The 26,607-nt window shown below is 37.8% G+C and overlaps 2 protein-coding genes across 2 annotated transcripts in view; one reads left to right on the forward strand and one right to left on the reverse strand.

The window, feature by feature from the left end:
- Positions 1 to 26,607, reverse strand: part of terfa (telomeric repeat binding factor a) — a 285,122-nt gene that overhangs the window by 152,020 nt on the left and 106,495 nt on the right. The window lies entirely within an intron of this gene.
- Positions 11,530 to 17,371, forward strand: sapcd1 (suppressor APC domain containing 1). The gene is made up of 4 exons (XM_022671305.2): positions 11,530 to 11,752; positions 12,490 to 12,639; positions 14,460 to 14,615; positions 15,846 to 17,371. Exons 1-4 carry the CDS (start codon positions 11,666 to 11,668, stop codon positions 15,933 to 15,935), a joined length of 483 nt encoding a protein of 160 aa, XP_022527026.2. The 5' UTR covers positions 11,530 to 11,665; the 3' UTR covers positions 15,936 to 17,371.

Consider the following 26,607-nt stretch of genomic DNA (forward strand, 5'->3'; position numbering starts at 1 on the left):
ACATTCTTATAATGTTCTCTGTTAGCTGGGAAGCACCCGCTAGTGGTCCACAAGCTCATTCTCAGGGGAAGCCCTTGGTAAGAGAAAAAGTGCAAAAAACAAGTGTGCTATTTCACACTAAGGTATGTTAACTGAGGTTAGTGAATTTAGCTACTTTTTAAGGTGCATCAGCTGCAGACATGTGACTTCAGTAGCACACACCCAGCTTGTACACCTCTCCATTGGAAAGCTCTGCAAATAGAATGTGACGCACTGGAACATCTGCACGTCTGTCACCAGGTCAACATTCCCAATGCCAAGCACTGGCTGGAGCTGAAGAACTTTGTTCTCTGGGGTGAAAGACCTTCATTCGGTGCTTTTGGTGTGAACTGGAGTTGTGTTTGTGATCCAGAACTAATTGTCAAACAATAGTACCTGACACAACTAGGCTATAAATCTACTACTGGGGGTGAAGGCAATTACATATGTGACATCATTGTTTCTCAGATAAAATGAGACTGTTATTTAATCAAATGTGAGATGAACATCATATTAAACCCCTTTATTTAGGTTCCTGAAGATTTTGCGGTAGGGATGGAGAGCTGGTAGTGTGTCCAATAGCGTCACACTCATTTCCAATCAGGGACAGGTCTGGTGATGCAGCTGGCCCTGGCATAGTACCATAGTATCTTTACGGCAAGCTCTTGAGACAACAGCAGTATGTGGACAAGCACTGTCCTGCATGGTGCACTAGAGTGTGCATATAGAAAAAGTAGGGCCACTGATTGCAGGACCTTATTTAAAGCCTGTAATGAAGCCTAAACAAATCACAGTGTTATTGGTGGCCTAGAAATCTGCAGGAAGACTAGGCCTGGAGTTGACAGCATTGTACCCATGTTTGTTGCAGGACTGTATTTGTAGATAAGATGTACCGTCTGCACTCCAGTACACGTATGCCTAAGTCCACTTTCTGTAAATGGATCTAGATAAAACAGTGATTTAATCAGGGCACATTGCTCCTTTATCAGTCTGTGCAGTTTAAAGGAGCTACCTACCATAAGGAAGCTTCATTAGTGCACATTCGGCCTTTAACTTCGACCCCTGCACACACAAGTCTATGTACACTTAAGTGTGTTTGTCAGTATGAAACACAAAATGCTGCACTGACCTGTGGAGTATGTGGGTTTCCTGCATTGAATGTTGATGTGATTTTTGATTTTTGACTCGCTTGTCTGTTCTCATGGAAAAATCAAGCCTGATGATGCCAATCACAATCACTAGAGATATAATATATAATATATAATAATTTATTTGTCTGAAACCAAAATTGAAAATCGATGGAATATCAAGAATAGTTTTTATACACATTTTCATTTCTATTGCCACATAGATATATATATTATATATATTTGTTCTAATAATGTTATATATATATATAAAACCAAAAGTAAAATGGGATTTAGGATAGACAGATAAATATACTGCTGTCCAATGACTTTTGGCATGTCAGAGTAGATACTAAATCAAGCACAGTAATAGCAATATATTTGAGTGTAAAATGATGAAATCCTGTGTTTGTTTACCCATTTCAGTCTTTTGTACAGACTGAGCTGTTTCTGAAAAAGCTGAAGTTGTGGAGTGTCTATTGACGTATTGCCACACGGTTGTAACTGAAGTTTAAATGTGTGGTGGTGGTATTTCAGTGACTTGCGTCTCACACTGCTGGAACTGCTTCAACACCTCAGTGAGAGCGGTTCACACAGCTGACCGTAGTAAGAAGTAGCAGAGTGTGGGGCAGGAAGTCTGTGTCTGAGTCGTGTTTTTTGTCTGAGAGGAAGGGCAGTGAGGAAGAAGAAGAGGAAGAGCCCAGGTGCAGAAATACGCGGACGCGTACACGTACACACCCCCACCCCCCTTTGTTCCAACCCTCATACACAAACACATTACTGCATGCTTGCACACAATACGGGCTTGTTTGTTGTATGTCATGCTAAACCTGATACTGTATTCTCTATTAGTTAAAGATATGAAACCCCATTCATATAAACTCCCAATATTATAAGTAATGTCTCCAACACTAGGAGGGTGAGGACTAGCACATGCCAGCTCTGACGTATGCAAAGTCAGCCACTGCCTATTTTTGATCTGCCACCAATGCAGCATTACTGTGTAGCTAGCCTGCTTAGAGGAAAGTGCCAGATTCCCAGCTGTGATACATTAGCTAATAGATGCCTGTGCTGACCAACATCATTTTTCTCTTTTATGAGGGGGTTCGTTATTCCTGTCAGGAACAACAATGTATGTGTTTTTCTCAGATGTCCTTGATTTTCCCAGATGAAAATTACAGACTGAATTACCTACTGTTTTTCGCAGAACTTTATGGTCCTCTGGTAATTTTAGTCCTTCCGGGACGCACATCTCTGAGTTACATCATGTTTATTAAATTAGCTCTTTGTCAACGGCCATGCACCCTAAATTACACTTTGGGTATACGTTTTCACAGAGATCCACGTAAACGCAACAGCGAGTGGAAATGGGGGGTTACCTAACGCGACGTCACATGACAGAAAAAGCCTTAAACTCACTGGTCCTCTTGTTTTTTCAATTGCAGTCCAGATGCAAGAGTTTTATCACTGAGTAGAAGTGTGAAGTATCGGTCCGAAAAGAGCTTAAGATGAACTGAGATTAAGGCTGGTTTTCTAAGGCAGTATTTTTTGGGAGAAAATACCCCTTTAACAAGCACATTTGTTTAAACAAAATTCAGGAATTCTTTATTGCCCTTTACAAAATAAAACTCATATAAAAGGGCTCTCAAAGCACTACATTTGTTTTCAGTGCAGCAAGTTATAAGTATTCAACATATTGTGTCCTCCATTAAAAAAAAAGTAGTTCCAGCAGCACATAGTGAAGCAGCTATTGTTGTCTATTCTCTATATTCTATGCTCTTTGCCAGAAATGAGCAGCACTGGCCATGACCTTTCCTAGAAAGCCTGGGGTAAGGGCAGCCCCTCAGGGCTCTTGGGGCCTGAGGGAGAAGGGCCTGCAGTAGGAGGAAAACAAATTCTTCCACTGGTGGAGGCACAGGTGGGGGGGTACGGAGGGTCCGGTTACAGCGCAGCTGGGTATTGTCAGGCCTGTACTGAAAGGGTTAGAGTTAGGGCCCCAGCGTAAATGAGTTTAGATTAAATTAACCTGTGGGAGTAGGAGGGGCTTGGCTGCATGGGGAAAGAGGCGTATTACTGTTTGTTTTGGGGGGGTGGGAATGGAGGGCTTTGGGGTAAATAGAGGAGGGGTTGTTTTCCTCCTTCAGTCTTAAGTTCCCGCTCTTAGAAAGTGTATGTATGTGTGTGTGAGAGAAAGAGAGAGGGCAGTGCATGATGAGTTGGCCAAGCCTGTAATCTGATCTCTTGTTTTGTCGTTTGTGTGTGAGGGTCTTGCTGTGTTGGTGTGAGAGTGAGTGGGAAACCATTACCAAAACCCAAATAACATCCACCCACATAACTCAAATGTTTTCATGTATTCTTTATCATTTTTTATCTTTATAAATGTATCCATGTAGCCAACTCTAATGTAATAACTATTTAACACTAAATATTATCACTAATGTAATATTTGGGGACCTGTGTATCTAGCTCCTCTTTAGCGTTAGCTTTTATCAACACAATTTAGTTAGTCTGGACCAATCATTTTACAACTCTGAAAAAAATAAGAGAGCACTTAAAATTATGAGTTTTTGATTTTACCAAATTGAAAAACTCTGGAATATAATCAAGATGATCACAGCCATCAAACCAAGCTGAACTGCTTGACTTTTTGTACTCAGGGTTGCATAGTGTAGTGCTGCATTTAATAGCGCTAATCGCTGCTATCCGTGGCTAGCACTGCTGCTAACCTAAAATATAGGAAATCTAAGCTTACTGTAAATAAAAGGAAGCAACCAACTGACCCAAATAAACAGTTTTCAAGAGAGAAATCTATGAAATATATAATTTTTAACAATTACATTTTTGCCCCATTAGAAAGGAACCATGGCGACACCCCTGTTCCTTACTATTGTTGTTTGAAATGCACTTTATAGTCTGGTGCGTCTTATGAAAATAGGCTAGAAAATAGACATATATTGATAGTGTGCCTTATAATAAGGCAGGCCTTATAGTCTGTAAAATACAGTATGTGCTTTTTCACGCATGTAAAAAAGGTTAAACCTTTTAAAACTTCAACTGCTTTTAAGGCATTTATATTTACACACCCCAACTCTGAAATTTGGTGCTCCAAGTAAATTTTTTAAAAAGTTTCCCACTTTTCATGTGTACTCATCTTGTAAATATCATAATTCTGTATGCCACGTTTGGTACCTTCTGACAATAAGCAGCATGTAAATGCCATATGATCATACAGAAAAGTTGAGAACAAACTGTAAAGCTTAGTGTATGGGGGCTGTTGGTCTCCCACTTTTCAGACTAGGTTTGCACCCCTGAGTTAACTTAATCAGTTGTGTAATTAGAAGTAACAATGTTGTATCACAAAATATTAACCTAAAATAACAGGGAATTACACGAAAACACAAAACTGACTGAATAAAAAAGATATGGCTGGTACAGTGGTGTTTATGTAGAGGGGCTCCACGGCCAGCAGAGCAGAAGGTGGGGGGCTACCACATGGATCAGGGGAGCAGTGTGGAGCTGTGTGGAGCTTTGGGGGTCTGTGGTCTACACGGTGCCTGGGCCTGGGGCCTCCAGCCATTCTTCTCACACTTACCTCTCACTTTGTTCACTCTTTATTACCTTAAGGAGTCAGACTGAGGACACATTAGACTGTTCTACAGTCAGTTTAACAGACATTGACCCAGTTTATGTGTTAATAGCAGTTTAACTGGATTTAATGAAGTCAAATGAACTGGATCTTAAAGAACTTTTACTCAGTCACTTGTGCTTCTAATAAATAAATAAGGGCACTTACACAGCAAAAGTTACAGTGAACATTATAGTCATATAAGGTTTAATCTGTCAAGTTGTTGGATGTTCTTAGGATGTTTTTTTAAACGTTCTGGTAACATCGCTGCAACGCCACTTCTGTCAATGTATTAATTTGTAGTTTTGAAAATGTTACTTTTAACCTTTCTGTAATGTTGGTATTTAAACAACTGTGAACATTATGTGAGAATATTTCTGATAACATTGTGATGCAAACCAATATTATGTAACACATTTTTAGAAACTTTTAGAACATTAATTCTGTGACATTGCAGGCTAATCTTCCTGTAACCTTTTTAAAACATTGTTAAATCTTATAATAACGTTCTCTATTAGCTAGGTAGAAATGATTAGTACTATTCAAATCAAGAAGAATTGATCTCTTTTAATTAATAACAATATATCCCAATATGTCCTATTTCTCTTTTTTCTTTGTATTTTACATTAAAATACTTAAATGTGATTTATCTAGACTTTCATGAAGGCACATAATAAAATAACTTACAGAAAATACAGAAAATAACTGATTTCTTACAAAGGGGAAATGTATTAAAATATGGTTATTTGTTGGCACCTTGCACCACATGTTTACATATGTAAAAAAAAACGGCTTTAATGGGGTCATATGAAATGTTTGTGATATGAGGATATGAGGGGCTGCTTTCGCCGTTCTGAGCTTCCCTATGTGTTCTTTTGAAGTGCTGGATGAGATGTATGTGGGCTGAATGTACAGACATGCGTGTGTTTCCGTTGTGAATGTATGTCTTTTTTCTTCTTCTTCTTTTTGGTGTAGAGTATTTCTGTTTATGTGTGAGTTGAGCAGGAAGTTGGGGGCCCCTTTTTCGTCTCAATGTGTGTGTGTGTTTGTATTTTACCTCAAGTCAAGGTCAGGGTATTGTATTCAGAAATTTATACATGCATAAGAACAGTATATATTTAAATATGTGTTTAATTTAATAATAAGAAATAGACATGGTGAAAATGGTCTCCATAGGAGAGGTCCAAGGTAAAAAAAAAAAAACACTGCTGACCAAAAAGAACACAAAGGCCCATCTCACAATTTCCAAAAAACATATTCATGATTTAAAATGCGGAGTGATGAGACACAAGTGGAACTTTTTGGAAGTTGTTTGTACCATTACATCTGGCTTAAAACTAAAACATTATTTCAGAAAAAGAACATCATAACAAAAGTCCAACATTGTGGTGGTACTGTGATGGTCTTGGGCTGCTTTGCTGCATCTGGACTTGGATAACTGGCTGTAATTGATGTAACCAGATACTGTAAAAAAAGATGGACGCTTCATCGCTGTTCCCATTTATTCAATGAAAATGAAGCCAAAAATCTTCCGCCATGTCTGCGATCCTGATACCCAAGTCTGCGCAGTAGAGACCAGAGGAGGGAGCTGACGTCTGTTATTGGTCCCGCCCATAACCAGCCCTTTTACAATAACCACACCTTTTTGAATAGAGCTAAATAACGTTTTTAAAAAACGAATTCTGTGGGGATATAAAAATCTGACAGTAAAAGCAGAGGTTACACTAGCTGTTGCATTTAAATAAAGGATATAAAATTACAGTATATTAGAAAACAAAATGTGATTGAAAGTTGTCTGTTTTGCCATTGAAACATACTGGGATGGGTGAGGTTATACAGCTTTCTGAAACTGAACAGCAGGGGGCGCCCGACCTGTGGTGGCTTTACACAAAAGCTCTGAAGTACTTCCGTGGTATTTGGCACCAATATGTTAAGCAGCAGTGGGGCCTCTATGAGCATGAGTGCAAATGACCCTGTCACTGTTGTCCATTTTTGGAGCATTTTTGGTAGGTGCTGACCACTGCATACCACCTCACAAGACCTGCCTGATGTTTTGGAAATGTTCTGCCCCATTTATTTGCCTTATCTGAGACTGAACCGTCCCCAACTCTTATTCTAATCCGTTTTTTCTTGCTTCAACACATCACCTTCAATATCTGCCTGTTCATTTATTGCCATATATATTGCCACCTTTTAACATATGCCATTATTGATGAGTATAGTCACTTTACCAGTCAGTGGTGCTAATGTTATGGCTAATTGGTTTACATATTGTAAGGTCCGTGTGTTTTTCCACAGACTGTTTTTAGTAGTGGGGGAGGTCAAATGATCATGTTTCACTAAACAGCTCAGACAACTTGCTGAATCATTGTAAAGCTCTCTACTGCCCCCTGCTGGTGAGTTCTGATCAATACAGCTCTGGAAAAAAGAGACCACTCAAAATTATGCATTTCTTTGATTTTACCAAATTGAAAACCTCTGGAATAAAATCAAGAGGAAGATGGGTGATCACAAGCCATCAAACCAAGCTGAACTGCTTGATTTTTTTGCACCAGGAGTGGCATAAAGTTATCCAAAAGCAGTGTGTAAGACTGGTGGAGGAAAACATGACAAGATGCATGAAAACTTTTATTAAGAACCAGGGTTATTCCAACAAAAATTGATTTCTGAACTCTTGAAACTTTATGAATATGAACTTGTTTTCTGTGCATTATTTGAGGTCTGAAAGCTCTGCATCTTTTTTGCTATTTCAACCATTTCTCATTTTCTGCAAATAAATGCTCTAAATGACAATATTTTTATTTGAAATTTGAGAGAAATGTTGTTAGTTGTTTATAGAATAAAACAACAATGTTAATTTTACTCAAATAAATACCTAAAATAGCAAAATCAGAGAAACTGATTCAGAAGTGCTCTCTTATTTTTTTCCAGAGCTGTATGCTGATTTTTATAACCCCAGTGAACCCAGTGAAATTTGGATTCAGCAAATGTCTGATTAAATACCTGTTAAACCTGATAACAACTTTATGTTAACAGACTGATGTAAAGTCAGAAACTAAGGCTATTTCCACCTTACAGGTAAAAGTGGCCCAATTTTGATTTATTTTCCAAATCTTATGTTTATTTTAGGCTGTTTAGGCAGTACGTTTTAGTGTAAATCATATACAAAATTTGTCTGAACAGTTTGTTCTCATAATCTGATAAACATAAGCAATAGAGCAGTTCTTCCCATGAAGTTTTGGTTTCTTCATCGACAGAATCACAGCCTCACTGTAGCAATAAAAGAGATCCAGTGGCTGAATCCTGAGTTCACTGAGAATGTGTTTAACCTCACTGTCAAAAGGGCATCATATTTAAACTTAATTTATACGCTTTTTTCTTCGTCTGACTTTTTATTTGATTTCTTTAAATATGTTTTTATTTTAATAGTCATTTATTTTAATATTTATGAGGTCTGTTGCATTGATATCCCATCACTGAAAACCTCCCTCACTGCTGTCATCCATTTTCTTTCTCTTCACGCCCTTTTTTCTTTAACATAAACATCGCATGAATTCCCACTGGGCTGTGTAAGCCAGTCTTATTGCTGGAAAATGATTATGTATTGAATTTCCTAATCTATAAATATGAAAGTGTCCCAAATTGCAATTGTAATTTTCTGATTAAATGCGTTTTTCTTTGTTCATTGCCGCACAAACGACACATCTGTCAAAACTTTTACCAGAAAGATTGGACTTGGTCCAGTTTCACCTGCTGCATTAACCTAACCTAATACCAAACCCAGGGCTGAGTACTGGATGAGTGGTGGAACATTCTGGATGAGCAATGTTTTGTTGGTAAACAGTCAGATCCCTGCAGTTTGACGGTAGTTTCCCCTGCAGACTAAAGGCCTAATGTTGAGCTTAGCAATAAAGCACAGTTATGTGTTTGTTCAGGCATTTGTAACTGCGCCTACAAAAACCCACCCCACTTCCATTAGTGTTATTATTTCACTTCAGGCTGAGTCACATTCCATTACATGTTGGGACAGAAATAGGCTAGAAAGAGTGCCAATATAAAGATAGAGAGAGTGAGAGAGAGTGAAAGAGAGGGTGCGAGACTGTCTGTGTCTCAATTTGGGCACTAGGCACTATATTCTCACACTGTGCACTACTATCTAGTGTATGGATCTTTGGAGAATAGAATTGTCTGAATTCAATTTATAAACATGTGGTTAAATTATGTCATGCAGCACACTAAGCTATTCTAAAATCTAAAAATGACTTTTTTATACTTAAGTGTGTTTTCTAATCTTAATTTGTCCTACATACTGTGCTACTAGTTACAAATATTCTATCAGGCCAAATACAACAGTAATGTATGAGAAAATTATGGAATATTAGTCCTGACGAGCCTGACGATCTTTATAATGGGTGTAAATGGAGAGAAAATGTATTGTAAAAGTGAATTAGTTTTTTTTGTTATTTCATCAATACTTATGCCCTGTAATATATGAGACATTTTAGTGTTGGTCATAGTTCTAAGCCATATTAAGGCTTAATGATTGATCTTATGATAAAAATAAAAGCAAAATGTATTTTTTTTTTGTATTTGTTTGTTTCTGATAAGCTCAACATGTTAATTTTTTTTTATAACAAATCTAATAGTTTAAAATTTTGAGGAATTGATGTTTTTTAAAGCTATACATAAAACATGATCTACGTTAGAGTGTGTGTTCATTTTCTCTTGTTGACAGTAGGTGAAACAATCTGTAACACATATTTGAGTGTTTGTGTTGCTTTTTTTTTCCTGTTTTGTGTATCGAAATTGTGATGTCCAAACTATGGTGTGAACCAAATTGAGCTAATACCTCAGTTAAACCATTAGAGTGCATTTTTGCAGATTTTGATTTGAAAGGCTAGGAATCCACTTTCTTAGGAATGACCAGAGATATTTTAAAGGAAAGAATGAGAATTCTCAATGGCATAATTCATAAGACACAGCATGGTGGCTGTATTTCAGGATGTCCTTCTCTTCAGTAAACAGTGCCACCTTGTTAGTAAAGGCTGTAATGGGAAAAAGCCCCACTCCCTCCTCACTTAACGTGGAATGTGTGAGTGTCTTGTTTTTGGTTAGACCAGTTCTTTTCAATCATCTTTTTGCTCAAGACCTCATTCTTCCAAGTACACAGAGCACTGGGTTCAAATTAACAATATATGTTTTACACTCTTTGTGGTTTTCTTATGTAGCCACTTGTAATGTCTTTGTGTTGTCATCTGTTGTGCTGTTTCTTACAGGTTACTTACTGGCAAGAGGCAAAGCCTCTTAAGACACAGAAAACCCAGATAATAACAGATAAAACAGAGCGGTGAGGGAGAGCCTACATTTCATATTCAAGATGCATGTAATAGACTGGTTAAAAGCTGATTTTTAGATCAGATGTTCCTATTTAAATGTTTTCTACAGTGAAGTCTGGTCTTTGGCTGCAGCAGATGCCAAAGATGTGCAACATGATAGGCTAAGTAATAAGAGTGTTATAAGCAGGAGATAAAAAACAGTAATAAACAACATAGATAATGAGGAGACATGTGCCAGTGAGTCATGCTGCAAATTTGTAACAATGGCCAATTTACAGTTTATTACAGAGTAAAAACATCATAAACAACGCAAGACACATTTTAAATGTTCCATTATTCCATTAAACCTATACAATGTAAGGCAAAATTTAGAGAAACCTAATTTAAAATAAGAATCCATTAAAAAACAACTAAAAGTGATGGTGGAGGAAGAAACCAATAAGAAACAAAAAATTCTATGTTTAAAAATATGAGAACTGTGGCATGACATCCAAAATAAACTTTAACAACAGTTCTTTTAAAATATTTCCATTTTTAATCTTGTTAAATTCCTTAAATTCTTTATTCGTAAGTACAAAAATAATAACAATTTTTAGTAATTCTATAATTATATATATTTTTAAGAGGGTGACAAACTAAACTCAATTGTAGGACACATTTCAGACAATTGTATGATTAGGAAAATGTTAATAACATTTTTAAAGAACATAATTAGAATTTTTTTTTTACATTTTTGCTTAGGTTTTTTCCGTTATTAATTTTAATCTTTCTTAGAATTTTTTTTTTGAAAAAAAAAAATTAGATTATAAAATTGCTGTGAGAAAAAAGAAAGATTTATTTCTAACAACACTTCTGCATATCTGTCCTCTGGTGTCGGATGATTAAAACTGCTTGGCTGCTGAACAGACTTCCCTTTAGGCACTTACTGTATATGAGGTATGATTCAGTGGCTGAGATAATAAGATACATAAAGGAACATATAGAGCTTACTGCCTGAGGCACAGTGAGTGAGTAATACTAAACAGATTGTGTTTTATATGTTCTTGTACATCACACAGCACTCACTGCATTCTGTTTTTTCTTTTTAAAACTGTGAAGTGCACTAATTCTACTAGTGTTCTAGTAGTGAATGCACTATAGAAGCACTTAAATTGAGACACAGACTTTTTATTTTTTAGCTTTGGCAGCATGTTATTAAAAACAAACTGTGGAAAACAGCTGTTTTATCTTTGTTACACTCTCCTCTCATCTCTATCCAGCCCCCTCTGAGAGTCCCCTCTCCCCCTGACTTTTCCTGTTTTTGCCCCCAATGCTGGCCCACTCTCGTGGGGTCAATAAAGTGCCGTCACTCTGACATGTGGAATCCTCTACCAGCTTTAGGCTTCAGGCTAAAACTGAGCCTCATCCACTCCCAGCCTGTCACTCCCTCCACCACAATCCAAACACACACACACACACACACTCCTCATACACACACAGTGTAAGCTGCTCTTCCTGTCATACTGCTCTTTCACTCTCTCTGTATTTGCTTCTTCTGTTCTTCTGTTCTGTGTGTATTTATGGCGGGTGATGGCTCCTACACTGTGGTTATCGTTCCACTACAGAACAGTCTGTACAGCCTGGACGCACTGCGATTCTTCCACTGGGTGAGCTGCTGGGTGTACTACTGTATGTACATGTGTGTGTGTGTGTGTGTGTGTGTGTGTGTGTATTTGTATTAGAGAGAGAGAGAGAGAGAGAGAGAGAGAGAGAGAGAGAGAGAGAGAGTAACAAGGGCGGGAATCACAGGGCATCCAAAGATATGATATTATCATGATACATTACCCACCATAGCGATATGGTTTTACTTTTTAAAATTATATTAATTATTACAAAAAATAATTAAATATTGATATTCTTTAAATATATAGGTGATTCTCCAGTTAGATTTTTAAGTTTAGTTTAGTTTTTTAGCACAAGCTATTGATTCCTTTACATTTCATTGATTACATGCAGCTTTTATATTAAACACAGTTTAAACATAACATGCTTATAATTCAGTTAAAGAAACGTGTAAATATTATTGTCACAATGTTCTTTACAGGTTTTTGACAAAAGGAAAAGTCAATCCACCGAGATTCCCTTGGGTAGCTTTTTTATGTGTAAAGATATTAAATAAATCTCATTTATCTTATTTTGAAAAACACATTCAAACAGTAATTTGATTAATCCAATGAATTCAGTTAATCTTCCAGCCCTAACTGTGATTTACCCTATTCATTTGATTAGCTCCACCATGTGAAATAATAAGGCAGTTACGTTAATAAGTCTTGGGAGAAGGAGTGCATATTTTTCAATAAAAATCTCCATATTTGAATGTTGGGTTTGGATGTTTTTCTGCCAGCTTAAGCACCTGAGGGCTCTGGAGAGGGAGAAAGACAGTCTATGGATGGGGCTGCAGGTTGTGGAACAGACTGGCCTCTGGTATCAACATCACCTGGAGAACGTCTCAGAAAGGCATTCCAGAATCTGCTCAAAAGATCAGGACAAGGAGGTTGGTCCTAAGCAGTGTGTAATTAATTTATTTTTAATAAAACACTCAATTTCAAATACATTTATATTATAAAGGAATATAAGTTAGAAAATAATGCATTAGTTCTGGTACATACATTGACAACGCTATAGCATTGTACACTTGTTGGAAGGATTGACTAAAAGCGCTGTATTTCAGAATGCAAGGGGTGAATGGAGGTGGTCTATTCGCCAAAAGTTTTTACTCATTGTAATGTCATGTTTCACTACACCACAAGTCCATCTCACATAGTTTCCACTTTCTACACTAGTTTATCTCAACTAGAAGCTCCTTAGTGTCCCTGGTGTTACATTTCTTGGAAATAAATGAGTAACTACTAATTACTAATACTTTAGGTCAGGAGAGGGTGGAGGACAAACATGTATCCCTAGTCCCTAATTTACAATGTAGAAAATATATTAAATAAAGAAATAAAGAGAAAACATTAAATAAGAAGTTATAAATTTTTGACAGGTACTATATATACCATATAGTCTAAATGTGTAGTACAGCCATACTCACCTTAGAGGTGCTTAAAGTAACACTCTAAAAAATCTAGAGTTGCTAATAAATGTAGTAGCAGCCCAAACCCTGGTTTACTGTGTCCTACAGTGTCCTACAGTGTCAGAGAGTGTTTTTCTTTCTTTGATGTAATCTGATATATGTCATGAGTTACACCTGGATTGCAGCATTACTCAGTGAGCACATGTTGGATCACACCTGTGTTTATGCTGGATGCTAAGCAACCGCTCTCGCCCTATGTTGCGTATTTATGTCCAAAAGGGATCCATAAAAGAGGAGTATCATTACTTTCACGCAAGAAAATTCCAAATCACCAAAAATGCCAACTTTACAGGAACTGAGACAAATGGAGCTTTACTGCACTAAAACATACTTTTTAATAATTTTTATTAATAACTGTACAGTACCAGTCACATGTTTGGACAAACCTTAAATGTAGTGTTTTTTAACACTTTTTTTAAATACTGAGGTAATTCAAACTTGGAAGAAAATATATGGAATTATTTAGTAAACATAATATGCTTTATATATTGATTCTTCAAAGTAGGCACCTCTTCCTTAGATGACAGCTTGGCACATTTTGGCTGGATTTTGTCAGTCAGCTTTTTATAAAGTAGAGTCACCTGGAATCACAGCTTTCAGTTAACAGCTGTGCTAAGCTCAAGTTAATTAGTTGAATTTCTTGTCTCTTAATGTGTTTGCGAGCATCAGTTGTAAAGTTGTGAAGAGGTAGAGCTACAGGTATACAGTGAATAGTCCTAATCCAGTAATGTTCTAATCCACATTATGGCAATAACTACTCAACTACATCAGTCAATCAGAAAAAATTCAAGAACTTTAAAAGTATCCATCCAACCAAAATTATGATGGAACTGGCATATAATGTATGTTTTGTGAAAAAAGCATGGAATAAAAAATGATGTGATGAACTGTGATGGCAGATATTTTGGCCAGGGGTGCATCATTTTTCTAAAATTTTCTGCTTCATGATTTTTTTTCTTATTATATATTCACATAATTACAGCTTCTTTTGTGAATATTTTTAGAATTATCTACAGTTTACTTTAGTAACTTCTTAGTGCCCTACTAATTATTCCAGGAAAGTTACAATAGACTATAATATTATAGAACTCAATATATTGCTTAAACAGCGATTACTAATAAAAAAGCGAAATAATATTATTCAAGAGTCACAGTAAAATCTTTTTTAGGGTGTTTTGAATAATAGTGTAATAAAGCTGAATGTCTGTGTGTGTGTGTGTGTGTGTGTGTGTTTATAGGAAGGCTGGACGTGTGCTCTTCGTTCTCGAGTGCAGCGTGTGAACGGCAGTCTGGGCAGTTTGCTGAGTGATGTGTGTATGTGGACTGGTTTTGCTCCTGATGAGAGAGGGGGCTCAGACTGGGAGCTCCGCTGGAACAACGCCACTCTCACACAGGTAAAGACACACACACACACACACACACACATACATACCACATCCCCACTGACCAGCAGCTCAGCACAGCTGTGGGAATTATGTGTACTGAGTTATAAGTTCTACTAAAGTTTAGGGGTGTGACCAGACACAAATATCAAGAGACGAGACGACACACGATACTGGGTTCACAAGAACGAGACGAGACGAGATTTAAAAATAAAAATGTAAAGAAAACGTCAAAAATGAAAAATGTTTTATTTGACAAAATCATATAACGCAAACTTAACAGACTGGTTTCTCTCACATATTGATTCTATAAGAAATAGAAATAAGAATAAGAATATAAAATAAAAATAAAACTTTTCTAGGTCTTATATAGTGCGAACAATAAGTGCAAACCACAACCAGTCATATTAAGACTATGGTTTGTGTTTTTTCTCCTAAATCTCTTGTAATTTAACTATGCATAACCATAACCAGTCATATTAAAACTATGCTTGAAGTGCAAACAGAGACAGAACATTTTTTTAAAACAGTACAGAGCTAAGGGATTAGTACAACTGCCTATGAAACAGTCACGTGTACCATTTACTTAAAGTATTTACTAGGGCTGTGAATCTTTGGACAGTAAGCTTTTTAACTGTACCGCAGAGTTTTTTAACTCTTTCACCGGGGCTCACATATTGTTTTTTTCCCCGCAAGACAGGTTTAAGCTTGACGAGAAATATCCTCACATTTTAGTCTTGCGAGATCTCGTCACACCCCTACTACAGTTCTATTTCAGTCTTTTGTGGACATTCCTACATGCAGCTCCAACTTCTGATTGGACTGTCCTACTGCAGCAGTTCTCAATCCTGCTCCTGGGGTTCCCTGTCCTGCATGTTTTTATAGTTTATTTGTTGCATCAGAAGTGCATCCTGGTATTTTTAAAGATAGAAACTTCCCTTCTTACATTTTTAAAAATATATTTGTCCAAATAAAGATAAAAAGGCCTCTGTGAGCATGCTAACCCTGCAGTGGAGCAACAGTACCTTATAGAGGGAGACATCAACACATCATAAAGAAGGAAGAAAACAAAAATGTTGATGATAAGAACTCAAATCAATCACTTCTGACACCAACAATAATGCCACACTCAAAATCACCAAGATCATATTTTCCCTAGTGCTGTAATTAACCTGGAAGCATTTTACAGCACTCAAAGATAATCAAATTATGTGTAATGCCATTCCCTGTTTTTACATGCAGGAGGTGAACAAAAGAAATCATCGGATCTCACTGCTGGAGCTTCAGAAAGAGAGTCTCGCTCAAAAGCACTGTGGCATGTACTACATCTGACTAAGCCTTTCTAGTAAACACATATACACACACACACACACACACACACACTGAAAAATCAATATTCCATCACTACACCAGCTAAATTATGTAAAGCCTGAGATTGCACATAAGAGTCTTACTTTGATTTCTTTGACGTGCCGGCACAGAATAGGACTGCAGCCTATTCACTGGAGCTAGTGGACAGTGAAACGCTTCTGAAAACTGAACCAAAGCTATGTAATGTTTTATCTGCTTATTTCACTTTATTCCGTTTATTTACATCCATTCCTGCATTTCAGGCCTGTAACACACTCCTAAAAAGTTGAAACGGGGCTAGTAATGAGGTTTAAAAACTTAATAATGATGGGATTTTAAATAGCTGATTGTGTCATGATTTTGTACATGATTTTAAGGAGCAAACCAGGGAATATAATCTTTAATTTGATACCAAGTGGTAAATGCTTTACTGTTGCAACTTTTTTGTGGAATGTGTTGCAGACCTGAAATGCAGGAAAGGATATAATAAATAAATATAATAAATAAAACTGAAAAAAAAAAGTTTGAGCAGACAAAACAGATGAAAAATCTTGGGTTCATATATTCTGTTATTACCTCAAAGTAATAAGTCAAAGTTTTTGCATTTTTAATAATATCTCAACTTTCTTCTGATTTATGGTTGTAAATGTTAAAGTATAATGCTATTGATGTTGAATGCACACATTTTGAAAAGTGTAAATAAGAGGGATTTATTATATAAAGATGTTTTATTAATATTTGTTTGGTTACTGAATGTGAAATGCCCCAATAATCCTACAACACTAAGAAATGATAAGCTAAATCTTTTTAGTTGTGCGTGTGTGTAGAAGCTGTTGCTATACAAAACTACACAAGCCAACCACATATATTCAGAGGTGTAACGTAACTAAATACAAATTAAAAATTAAGTAAATTACTTTACTTAAGCAGAAATGTTGGTTATCTATACTTTACTGGAGTGATTATTTTGACTTCTACATACAGTACCAAACACACTGCACACACTCCTGCCAGTATAATCTGCACTTCAACTGTTCAGTAAGCCACTAGAGGGCAGCAGAGGACAACATGAGGAAAGCTGTAATGAACTCTGTAATGAACTATGCTGGCATAGCTACTGTATGTGGGCCTGTGATTTTCCAGCTATGTCCATTAACACTACTGCACAACTTTAACACCAATTCACAAACTTTTACAAGTAATACTCTAATGCACAGCTTAAATGGTTCACTTGTATTACCTTTTTTGGCCATACCTGACTCTCCTGATTATTCTAATGGAAATAAATATGTTATTGCATTGTGTTATTCTTACATAAACTGTGCATTTTTTATTTTTTAAATGAACGTATTTATGTTACACTATAAAGCTAAACAATGCTAATGCAATGTGTAAATAAATAACTGCATACAAATTAAGTGTGTATTAATGTTTACATCGCTTGCTTTCTTTTATGTGATATACAGTATTTTCTAATCTTCTAACCTAAATTTAACTAATCAAGTGATCTGGAGTTGCTGCAGTTGATCAGGCCTAGGTTCAGCAACAGTATGTGCTGAAAGAATGTGGTCAGCTGACTACCTGAATATACTGAATAAAGACCAGGTTATTTCATTAATGGATTTTTTTTTCTTCCCTGATGGCACGGGCATATTCCAAGATGACAATGCCAGGACTCATGGGGCTGAAATTGTAAAAGAGTAATTTAGGGAGCATGAGATCATCCTTTTCACACATGGATTGTTCACCACAGAGTCACAGAGTGGTGACCTTACCTCCATTGAGAATCTTTGGGATGTGCTGGAGAAGACTTGTGACTCTAACAGTGCAGTGGTCAGACTCTACCATCATCAATGCTGCAAGATCTTGGAAAAACTCCACCCTCTTTGACTAGGTCTGCCTAACAACAGAGCGATCTATATTCTGATTGGCTGAACGAGAGTACATTATAATATACAGCTGATGGATTGGCAAGCGTGAGAAATACCATGTGTGGCGTGTGAGCGTGTGAACCCGCTGAGGTGCGTGTGTCACACGCTCAAAGCGTGAGACTTAAGAACACTGGCTCTAAAAGACACTGGAGCAAGGAAGAGACAGTGACTCTTATTTCATCAACAATTCGAAAGTATAGTTCACACACACAAAGTGTGGGAGTCCAGTAGCAGGTTCAGTAGCTGTTGTGTTTACGTGGATCTCCGTGGAAACGCACGTCCAAATCAGGGTGCGTAGCAGTGGACAAATAGCTGTTTTATTAAATACGAGGTGACAAAACTCAGAGATTTGCATCCGGACAGGGTCTAAATTTACTGGAGGACCACAGAGTTCAGCAATAAACACTAAGTAATTTACATCTGAGAAAAACACATACATGAGCCTTCTGGACAGAAATAAAATCACAGAGGACCCCCCATAAAAGAGAAAATTACCCCAGGACCCTTTAAGAAACTAATCCCATTCAAATATGGCTTTAGAGCATCTTAGGTTTGAGCTGTGTGTAAGTTATTCTTGCTGTTGATATATAAACTGATTGAGTCATTCAATTCAACCCATAAGCTGAATATGGTGAGAGTATTCTTTCTTCTGCCAAAGCAGCTCTGAAAATGTTCTGTAGTATCTGTCACCAGAACATTTAGCAGCAGATCTGTTAAGTCCTGTGAGTTGTGAGGTGGGTGGAGCCTCCACTGGTCATAGCAGTAAGGCTTGGTGACCCTTGCTGTGACCCTTTCTTAGGTTTAACGGCTGTCCTTTCAGGGAGAACTTTTGGTAATTACTGACCACTGCACAACAGGAACAGCCTAAAAGAGCTACTATTTTGGAGATTTTCTGACCCTTGAGTCAGGATTGAGGAAATTGGCTTCCAAATGTGGTAGAAAAAAAAACTATGATAAATCTATAAATAAACAAGTGTACTGAATGGTTTCTGTTCTAAACTTCCAGTTCCAGCAGTCGTACTGGAATCTCTGACTGGTGGTGGAGCTGTAGTGTATCCTGGGCTCTTCCTGTACTGCCCACTTCTCATCTGTGTTTGCTGATGGAGGAAAGCCTGTCACAACACGCTACAGTTCCTACCCTGGTGGTCCCCCATTGATCTCACCGTAGTTGATAAGAACTATCTTCACATCACATCTCTCTCTCTCTCTCTCTCTCTCTCTCTCTCTCTCTCTCTCTCTCTCTCTCTCTCTCTCACATACACACACACACACACACACACACACACACACACACACCTCTTTCTGTCAAAAACATAAACACACTTAGGCTAGCGATGGCCTGTGGCACTTCCATTCTTCTTCAGATACACTGAGACTAAACATGACTTCACCCGGCAGCGTGTGGCTACAAGCTGCCGAAACAAAGTCCCATCTCTCAGTGAGAACACTCCAGTCTGAGAACGTGCACCTTTAAACGGAACCTTAAAGGGTTCATAAGGAAATCCTGGGAGGGAGTATTTATGAGATCTACAACCATAGCAAGTTTAGATGATTTCTAGATAATTACTGCTTTATCCTGGTGTTGGGGTGGAGGGTGAATATGAACCTTTTAAAGTCCTAAAACGTTTTTATTCACCTTCCTGGTTTTGGGATAGATGGTGAATAAGGGCTCCGCTGGTGAAGACGCCATTTCATGAGAGAAACACCCCTTCTCGTTGGCTGCAATTTCATATCTCTCCCTCTAAATAAAGTTCTAAAAATATATTCCCTAAAGCATGGTACAAAAATGGTACAAAACTGTCTCTGTCCTTGTCTTTTCACAGCAGCTGGGCTCAGCCAGGCTAGGGAAATTTAGCTGCAATGCTAACAGCCTCAGCCTCAGAAGGGTTAGAGCCGTGATGCTAACAGACACAGCAGCTACGATGCTAACACCCTGCTTTGGCTAGGTTAGAGTCACAATTCTAACAGACACAGCAGCTGTGCTCAGCAAGGTACTGTTAAAGCAGATGAACAGGAGACGAGTGGCCTGACTAATTATAAAGCATCATTTTGTTTAGTCTGAGATGCTAGTGCTTTAGTGGGACATCTACTGATGGAAAATGCATGTGGCAGGGTAGGGCAGACACACTACGCTAATAGAGATCCTGGGCAAGGCTCCCAACACTACACTACATTCTCCTACCTGTGTAACATAATTCAAATATTCAAAGTCGCTCAAGCGAAATCCCTCAGCCAAATGAGAGAAATGTACAGCTAAGTTACTTTGCAGCTGCTGGACACTTTATTAGAATCACCTAGGCTTAAGTAACATATTGCATATAGTCTTATATGAGTCTCATATGTTTTTTTTTTTTCAAATCACAGCCTATTTTTATCTGTGACTCTATTGAAATTTTACTGTACATCCTGTACATTCACACTTCTGGACACTACTTACGCTTAACTTAAATACAATACTTGTATACAATACCTGCTATCTCTTGTACTCAGTTTATTCTCTGTTACAGCACAACCTCATATCTACAGTTAGGTTACTTTCATACTTTGTATATTTTTTATTTTATATATTTTTGTATATATATTCTTTGACCACTGTAGTTGGTCAGATACTTACCTTGAGGTTACAGCTTTTAGTTACTTTAATTTATATCTTACAAGGTATAGGTAATTTTTTCAAGCCTCAGCATGTTCTATAATCTTATTTTTTTTAGTGTGCTTTCTTACTGTACAACCCCTATAATTGTTTGTTTGTTTTTACTCTGTTGTGTTGGGTAACTGCCATCCATCCATCCATCCATCCATCCATCCATCCATCCATCCATCCATCCATCCACCCGTCTACTGAAGAGTTGCCTTTCCTTCTAGGAACAATAGGGACATCACTACCTGAATGGCAATTAGAAGCCCAATTCCCTGACTACTTTTAAATGCCTCATAGGGAAGTGACACTGTGTCCTTTGCTCTAAATATGTAAGTCTTGTGACATAAATCTTTGAACTGGAGATCAAGTTCAACTTCTTCAACACTTTATTCACTTAATTTGACAGATAATAAAAAAGAATGGACACAGAATAAATGTCCAACTCTTTTAAGGCCTTATATCAGCAATCGTAGAATAATGTGAAATTTATGTGAAAAGTACAGAAAAGACTTTTATTATAGAAACTTTGCCATTTAGCACTCCATATGGAAATTATCCTCTGAAACCTAACAATCCGGTAGTTGGTACTTTAGAAATTGACCAATTACAGGGGCTTTAAATAATGTCCTCCTATTTCAAAGTTTTACAGAAGAGTGAATAAGAGCTATTTTTATCCCTGAATGTACAAATGTACAAAATGTACCGTTCACTCCATTGTCCAACAGTCCATAAAACCACCCATTCAGCCGTCAGCAGATTAGCCCACCTTTTCACACTGAAGTGACAGAGGGTGTTAGTGCAGACACAGACTGCTCAGCACTGTGATTTTAAAGAAGAATGAGATGTGAGCAAAAAATATTACATTTTGCTCTGCTCCTGACTGTAAGGAAGAACATCATCATAGCATTTCAAGAGGTCCACACATCTGAAAGGAGATATGAAATTTAATGGATGTTCCTGAACAAAACATTGTGTGCAAAAAAACAGGCCTGTTTGATATCAAGGATTTACTATTAGTAAGGGCATGTGATAGCAGTGTGTAAACTGATCATAAAATGTTGGCTCAGTGGGCGGCTTTGGAAAGCCCACATCTGTATAAGTTGTGAGGTGTTATCTTGTGAGTGAGGTCAATGTATTTATTGGCAAGTCGGTTCACTCTCAGCTATTTTAACTCCACCATGCAGTGATATTGTCTCTCATATAAGTGCAGCTTTTAATCTGTTTGAATTGGGAGGGACCAAAATACTCAATTTCAACAACATATTTTACATCACAGATATAATCTGATAAAAGTCTCTTGAACAGTTTGTAGCATTTGACTAAATAATGTAATTTTTACATTTTTATGGCTACTCTGCTTGTGCAGATCTCCTTATATAGGAGGGGCTTTCACACTAGCATGTCAACACTCAGTTGCAGTGTAAACAGCAAGCAAAAAAGGCTCTTTTTGTTTAATATGGGACTTTATCTTTGAAAATACTCTGTGTTGCGTGTTATGATTACACTGGATTGAGGTTTATGCGATGCCCCTATCGCTAGCATTGTAAACCTGTTGGGAGCATCAGCTAAAAGTGTTGTGTTTTGGAATGCTGGGGGGAAACTGAGGTGAGGTATTTAACAAATTTGTCTACTAATGTTAATGTTTCATTACACCCTAAGTCCATTTTACACTAGATTTATCCTTTAATTGCATCTCTAGTGAGGTCAAATATTGGCCAGTGTACTCATGGCAATACTACGTGAATTATAGGTGTATGAGAGAGATTGGCTAGTGAGTATACAATGGATGGGGCATTTTGTACTAGTTAAATGTCATAGAAGACATTACACCCCAAAGTGGACAGCACAGTGTGTAGTAATAATCTTGACCGGCGAAATCAACCTAAAATTGTCAGTGCAAACAGACAAGAGACTCTGCAAGAAATGACATCCACAATCAGTGCAGAACAGCATTCTTAGCTTCCATTTGATGTGTCAAAAATCATGGGACACTAACTATATTAGGTACAATGTGATCCTATGACAGTGTAGGTGCATGTAGGAGAGAATTATGACTACCTGTTGCGAATGAAACATCATTAAAGCTGATGTCCGTAAGTTTTGGGATTTAGGGCCCTCTCTGGTGAGAATGGGTAATTGGACCGAACATTTTTTCCCCTTCTGAAGTCTCCATTGCTCCACCAGCCGCTTACATTCAGTAAAACTGAGCCGGATCCTCTTTCAGAGGCTGTGACGTAAGTATGTAAAGATGCGTGCGTACTCCCATGAAAAGCGACCCGACACCCCAGTTTTTAAAATGAATATCTAAGGCTAAGCAGGGATGGTTGTTCCAGCACAATAGTACCATTAAACGCAATATTGGACTGCCACTTTAACTATATGTAAATAGAATCCAATGGAAGATTCTAATTAGATAAATCTAGAATATGAGCTCTTTAAACATTGATATATGAGTAGAGCTGAGGCCTGTGGTAGATGCAGAACTCTGGAGACAAATTTCTTGCCGCTCATTGTTTATTAATACACTTCAGACATTAGCATAAATGATTGTTACTCTTGTGATTGCAAATGAGATACACAATTATTTCTTGTGATCTTATTTGCAAGGCGTTAATTACACTTGATTTAATTTCGCCACGAATTAAAGGCATTTTCATGTCTTATTATTCTTTTTCATTCATTATCATTCGTTCTGCCTTGGCTCCAGTGTCGTACCCACCATTTGACATAATTGCTGTTTACTATTTCATTGTTTATCACGAGCAGACTGATTTTTATAGATGTTATGTTTTAAATATGCATCAGCATTTGGCCAAGAGTCTTTCAGTTGTCGGGCCCAATCTTTTTCATATAAGGCTTCAAGTTGATGAGTTTGGTGGGCCATGTTGCAGCACTGCTCTTTTAAGCTTTAACCATAGATGTTAGTTATGTGATGTTTGATTGCAAAGCATATGGCAAAATCCCTTAGTTTGTGCCATTTTGAGGGGTGTGCTTATGAGAATAATCTCTGCTTTCTAAACTATCTTCTTTTCATCTTCAATATTTTCTTGCCACTTTAGATTGACCAGTTAAATCACCCACACATTAGGATTCCTCCTATCTCTAGTAATGGGCTGCAACACAAAGATGGAAAAGACTACATGCCTCCAAACTACCTGGCTCGGATACAGCACCCAACAGATGGCGGTGACGGCCAGCATCATGTGGGAAGCACATCAAAGAGAACACACACTTGAGAGAGAACAGTCAGTTGTGTTCCCTCGGACTCCGGCTGCTGATGGTAAAGCAGCATGACCTGGGATTCGAACTCAAGAGCATATTATGCTGAGCTATTCAAAGCCCCATCTTTAGCTTTTCAAGCATTATTGATCCACCACCATGTTTAACAGCTAGTGTGGTTCAAATCCTGGAGAGGATCATTTCATTAAATTCTTGACCCCTTTCTTTTCAAACATAGCCTTGTCCATTGCAAAAAATGGTCTATTTTAAAAAATGACTACACAGAATTAGTTTCTTATTAAAAACCTTTGAGGTAATTTGGCAGAAAAGGTTTTCTTCTGATGACTCATAAATGAGGGTCATATTTGTGTTGGTATTACTGCACAGTATCTTTGTATCAAACCTGGCCTGTTCGCTGCAATTTCGTAATTATATTATAAGCTTTTCTTGTTTTGTTAACATACATTTTCAGTATCCCAGGCAGCTGCTTAGAGGAGATATGTTGATATGTTGAGAGATGAATGTTTGAGGAATCAGAGTAATTGTCTCTGTAAGTGTTATCTCGTGAGGTGTTATCTTGTGAGTGAGGTCAACATATTTTTAGGCATGTCGGTTTCACTCTCAGCCTTTTTTCAACTCCACCGGAAATTGTATTGTCTCATACAAGACCAGCCTTCAATCTGTTTGAAAGGGGACAGACCCAAATACTCTAAAATTAAGGTCAGGTTGCCATGTCAACAACATATTTTACATCACAGATAAAATCTGATTAAAACCTTGTAAACAGTTTGTGTCATTTGACTCAACAATGGCTACTGTGCATGTGCAGATCTCCTCATGAAGGAGGGGCTTCCACACTAGCATGGTAACCCTCTTTTGCAGTGCTTTGTATCTTTGTATCAAACCTATAAAAAGTTTTCTGGCCTGTTATCTGCATTTTTTATAATTACATTATGAGCTTTTTCTTGTTTTTTGGCATATATTTCCAGTATGCTAGGCAGCTGATTAGAGGAGCCCATGGCAGCTCATTGAATGTTTGAGGAATCAGAGTAATTATGAGCTTTAAATATTAAGATTTACACAGCATGCTTTTTTCTAAGGATGATTGTGAATAAGTGAGTGCTCAAATCTGTATTTTAAATGTGTGCAAAACCAACAAATACACTAATCTTGCTTTAAATCTGAATTATCTACTAAATTAACTATTCAAAATAACAACAGTTTTGGCTGGGAGGTCCTGTTCTTTGCATGCCAGTCTACAGTATATGCTGTCTCTGGCTGCATATTGCCCTTTTGGCAGATGATTGAACTTTTGATTTATTGATGTCTCTCTCTCTCTCTCTCTCTCTCTCTCTCTCTCTCTCTCTCTCTTTCTATCTGTTTGCAGATGAAAACTGCTTCACCTTGTAGCTCCCATGCATGCGTAGTGTTCCATGAACTTACACGGCAAAAAGAAACCGCAGTTATAGATCTGCTACTGAGGAATTCAGAGGCTGATAAACATCTTTGTGGGTGCGCATAGGCATCCTAATGCAGGCTTTAAAGTGTGTAACTCCCCGGCAGCCTGCCACTGAACCATCAAGGCCAGGGTACCAGCAACTTTGGTTAATTACCGCCTCTTATTCACACGGACGCCGTAAACACCTTTTGTTGGACCTGTCATGCTTCTGCGATGGTGAAAATCATTCTTCCGTCTCTCTATGGTTCACTTGGCCTGCGCTCTGCTGGTGCACTCTCCTCTCCTCCCATGATCCCCCAGTCAGCCTGGGTGTTTAGCGGATTGGGGGTTAGATCAGCAATAGGAAAAGCAAACCACTTCCATGCAGGTTCGCTAAAGCGTGAAGGATAAATAAGGAATGGGGTTGGGTTTTGTTTGGGGGGAATGGAGGGGGATTGCATTTTTGTGGCTTCATTTTAGTGTTTTCCACCGCTTCCTCTCCTTGCTTAATAACAAGCATATCAGGAACTATTAACCAGACCATTCTTTGAAGAGCACTTACAGGAGAGCGGGGAAGAGATGGCGAATGTGATACAGGCTGATGAAAAGGATTGCTGCCAAATCTTTCTTTTAATCAAACTTTTGGCCTAGAAACAAATATACTTGAATTTGCACCTATATCAGACTGAAATCTCAGACTGCAACATGCAAAAAGCCTTCCTTTGTGTTTAAGAAATCTGAGAAGTGAGAAGACCACTGGCTGGAGTTTCGGGAGGTTTTGGGGATGTAGGCAGGCCAGCTCAGTATATGGACTCTTCTCCTGGAGGGTCATGTTGTTGTGATGGATGCAGTATATGGTTTAGCATTGTCTTATTGAAATCTGCAAAGGCTTTTCCTGAAAGAGACAATGGGCCATATTGTAGCGATTTTTTTTCGAACTGTCAACTGCTCTACCATGCAGCTTAATTTGGGGCAGGGATCGGCAATAGGTGGCCCGCAAGCATGAAAACATCTGGCCTGTGAGGTTGTTTGAACTGTGATGAATGATAATGAACAAAAAAAAATGTTATGCTTCTCTGTTGAGCTTTTGTTTACATACCTCTTCTGTCTTTCTGTCGCGCTCGGCGTTAATTTCCACTCGTTCTCATTTTTCCACACATTCTTGGGCACCTTTTCTTCTGATAATGGCGAATTTTCCCAGCCCTGTCCCAATTCACTAGCTGGGGCAGTGGTAGTGTATTGGACCACGACCCTGACGCCATGGGTTCGATCCTGCATGAGGAGCGATGGTTTTATTTTTTCCTTTCTTCCTGGGTTTACCTGCTTTGAGATCAACTGTTCTGCTATTGGGTTCAACAACCCTCTGGGCTGGAAAGTTACTAGTCTGTAGCACTCTATTATACTAAGTATAAGTATAGTTCCATT

The sequence above is a fragment of the Astyanax mexicanus genome, chromosome 2 (genome assembly GCF_023375975.1).
Source record: "Astyanax mexicanus isolate ESR-SI-001 chromosome 2, AstMex3_surface, whole genome shotgun sequence".
NCBI lineage: Eukaryota > Metazoa > Chordata > Actinopteri > Characiformes > Acestrorhamphidae > Astyanax > Astyanax mexicanus.

Excerpts from the sequence above, each read along its gene's own strand:
- sapcd1 (XM_022671305.2), top strand. The coding sequence starts at position 11,666 with ATGGCGGGTGATGGCTCCTACACTGTGGTTATCGTTCCACTACAGAAC. Across the intron at positions 12,640-14,459 it reads CAAAAGATCAGGACAAGGAG|GAAGGCTGGACGTGTGCTCT; the intron begins GTTGGTCCTAAG and ends GTGTGTTTATAG. Across the intron at positions 14,616-15,845 it reads ACAACGCCACTCTCACACAG|GAGGTGAACAAAAGAAATCA; the intron begins GTAAAGACACAC and ends TTTTACATGCAG.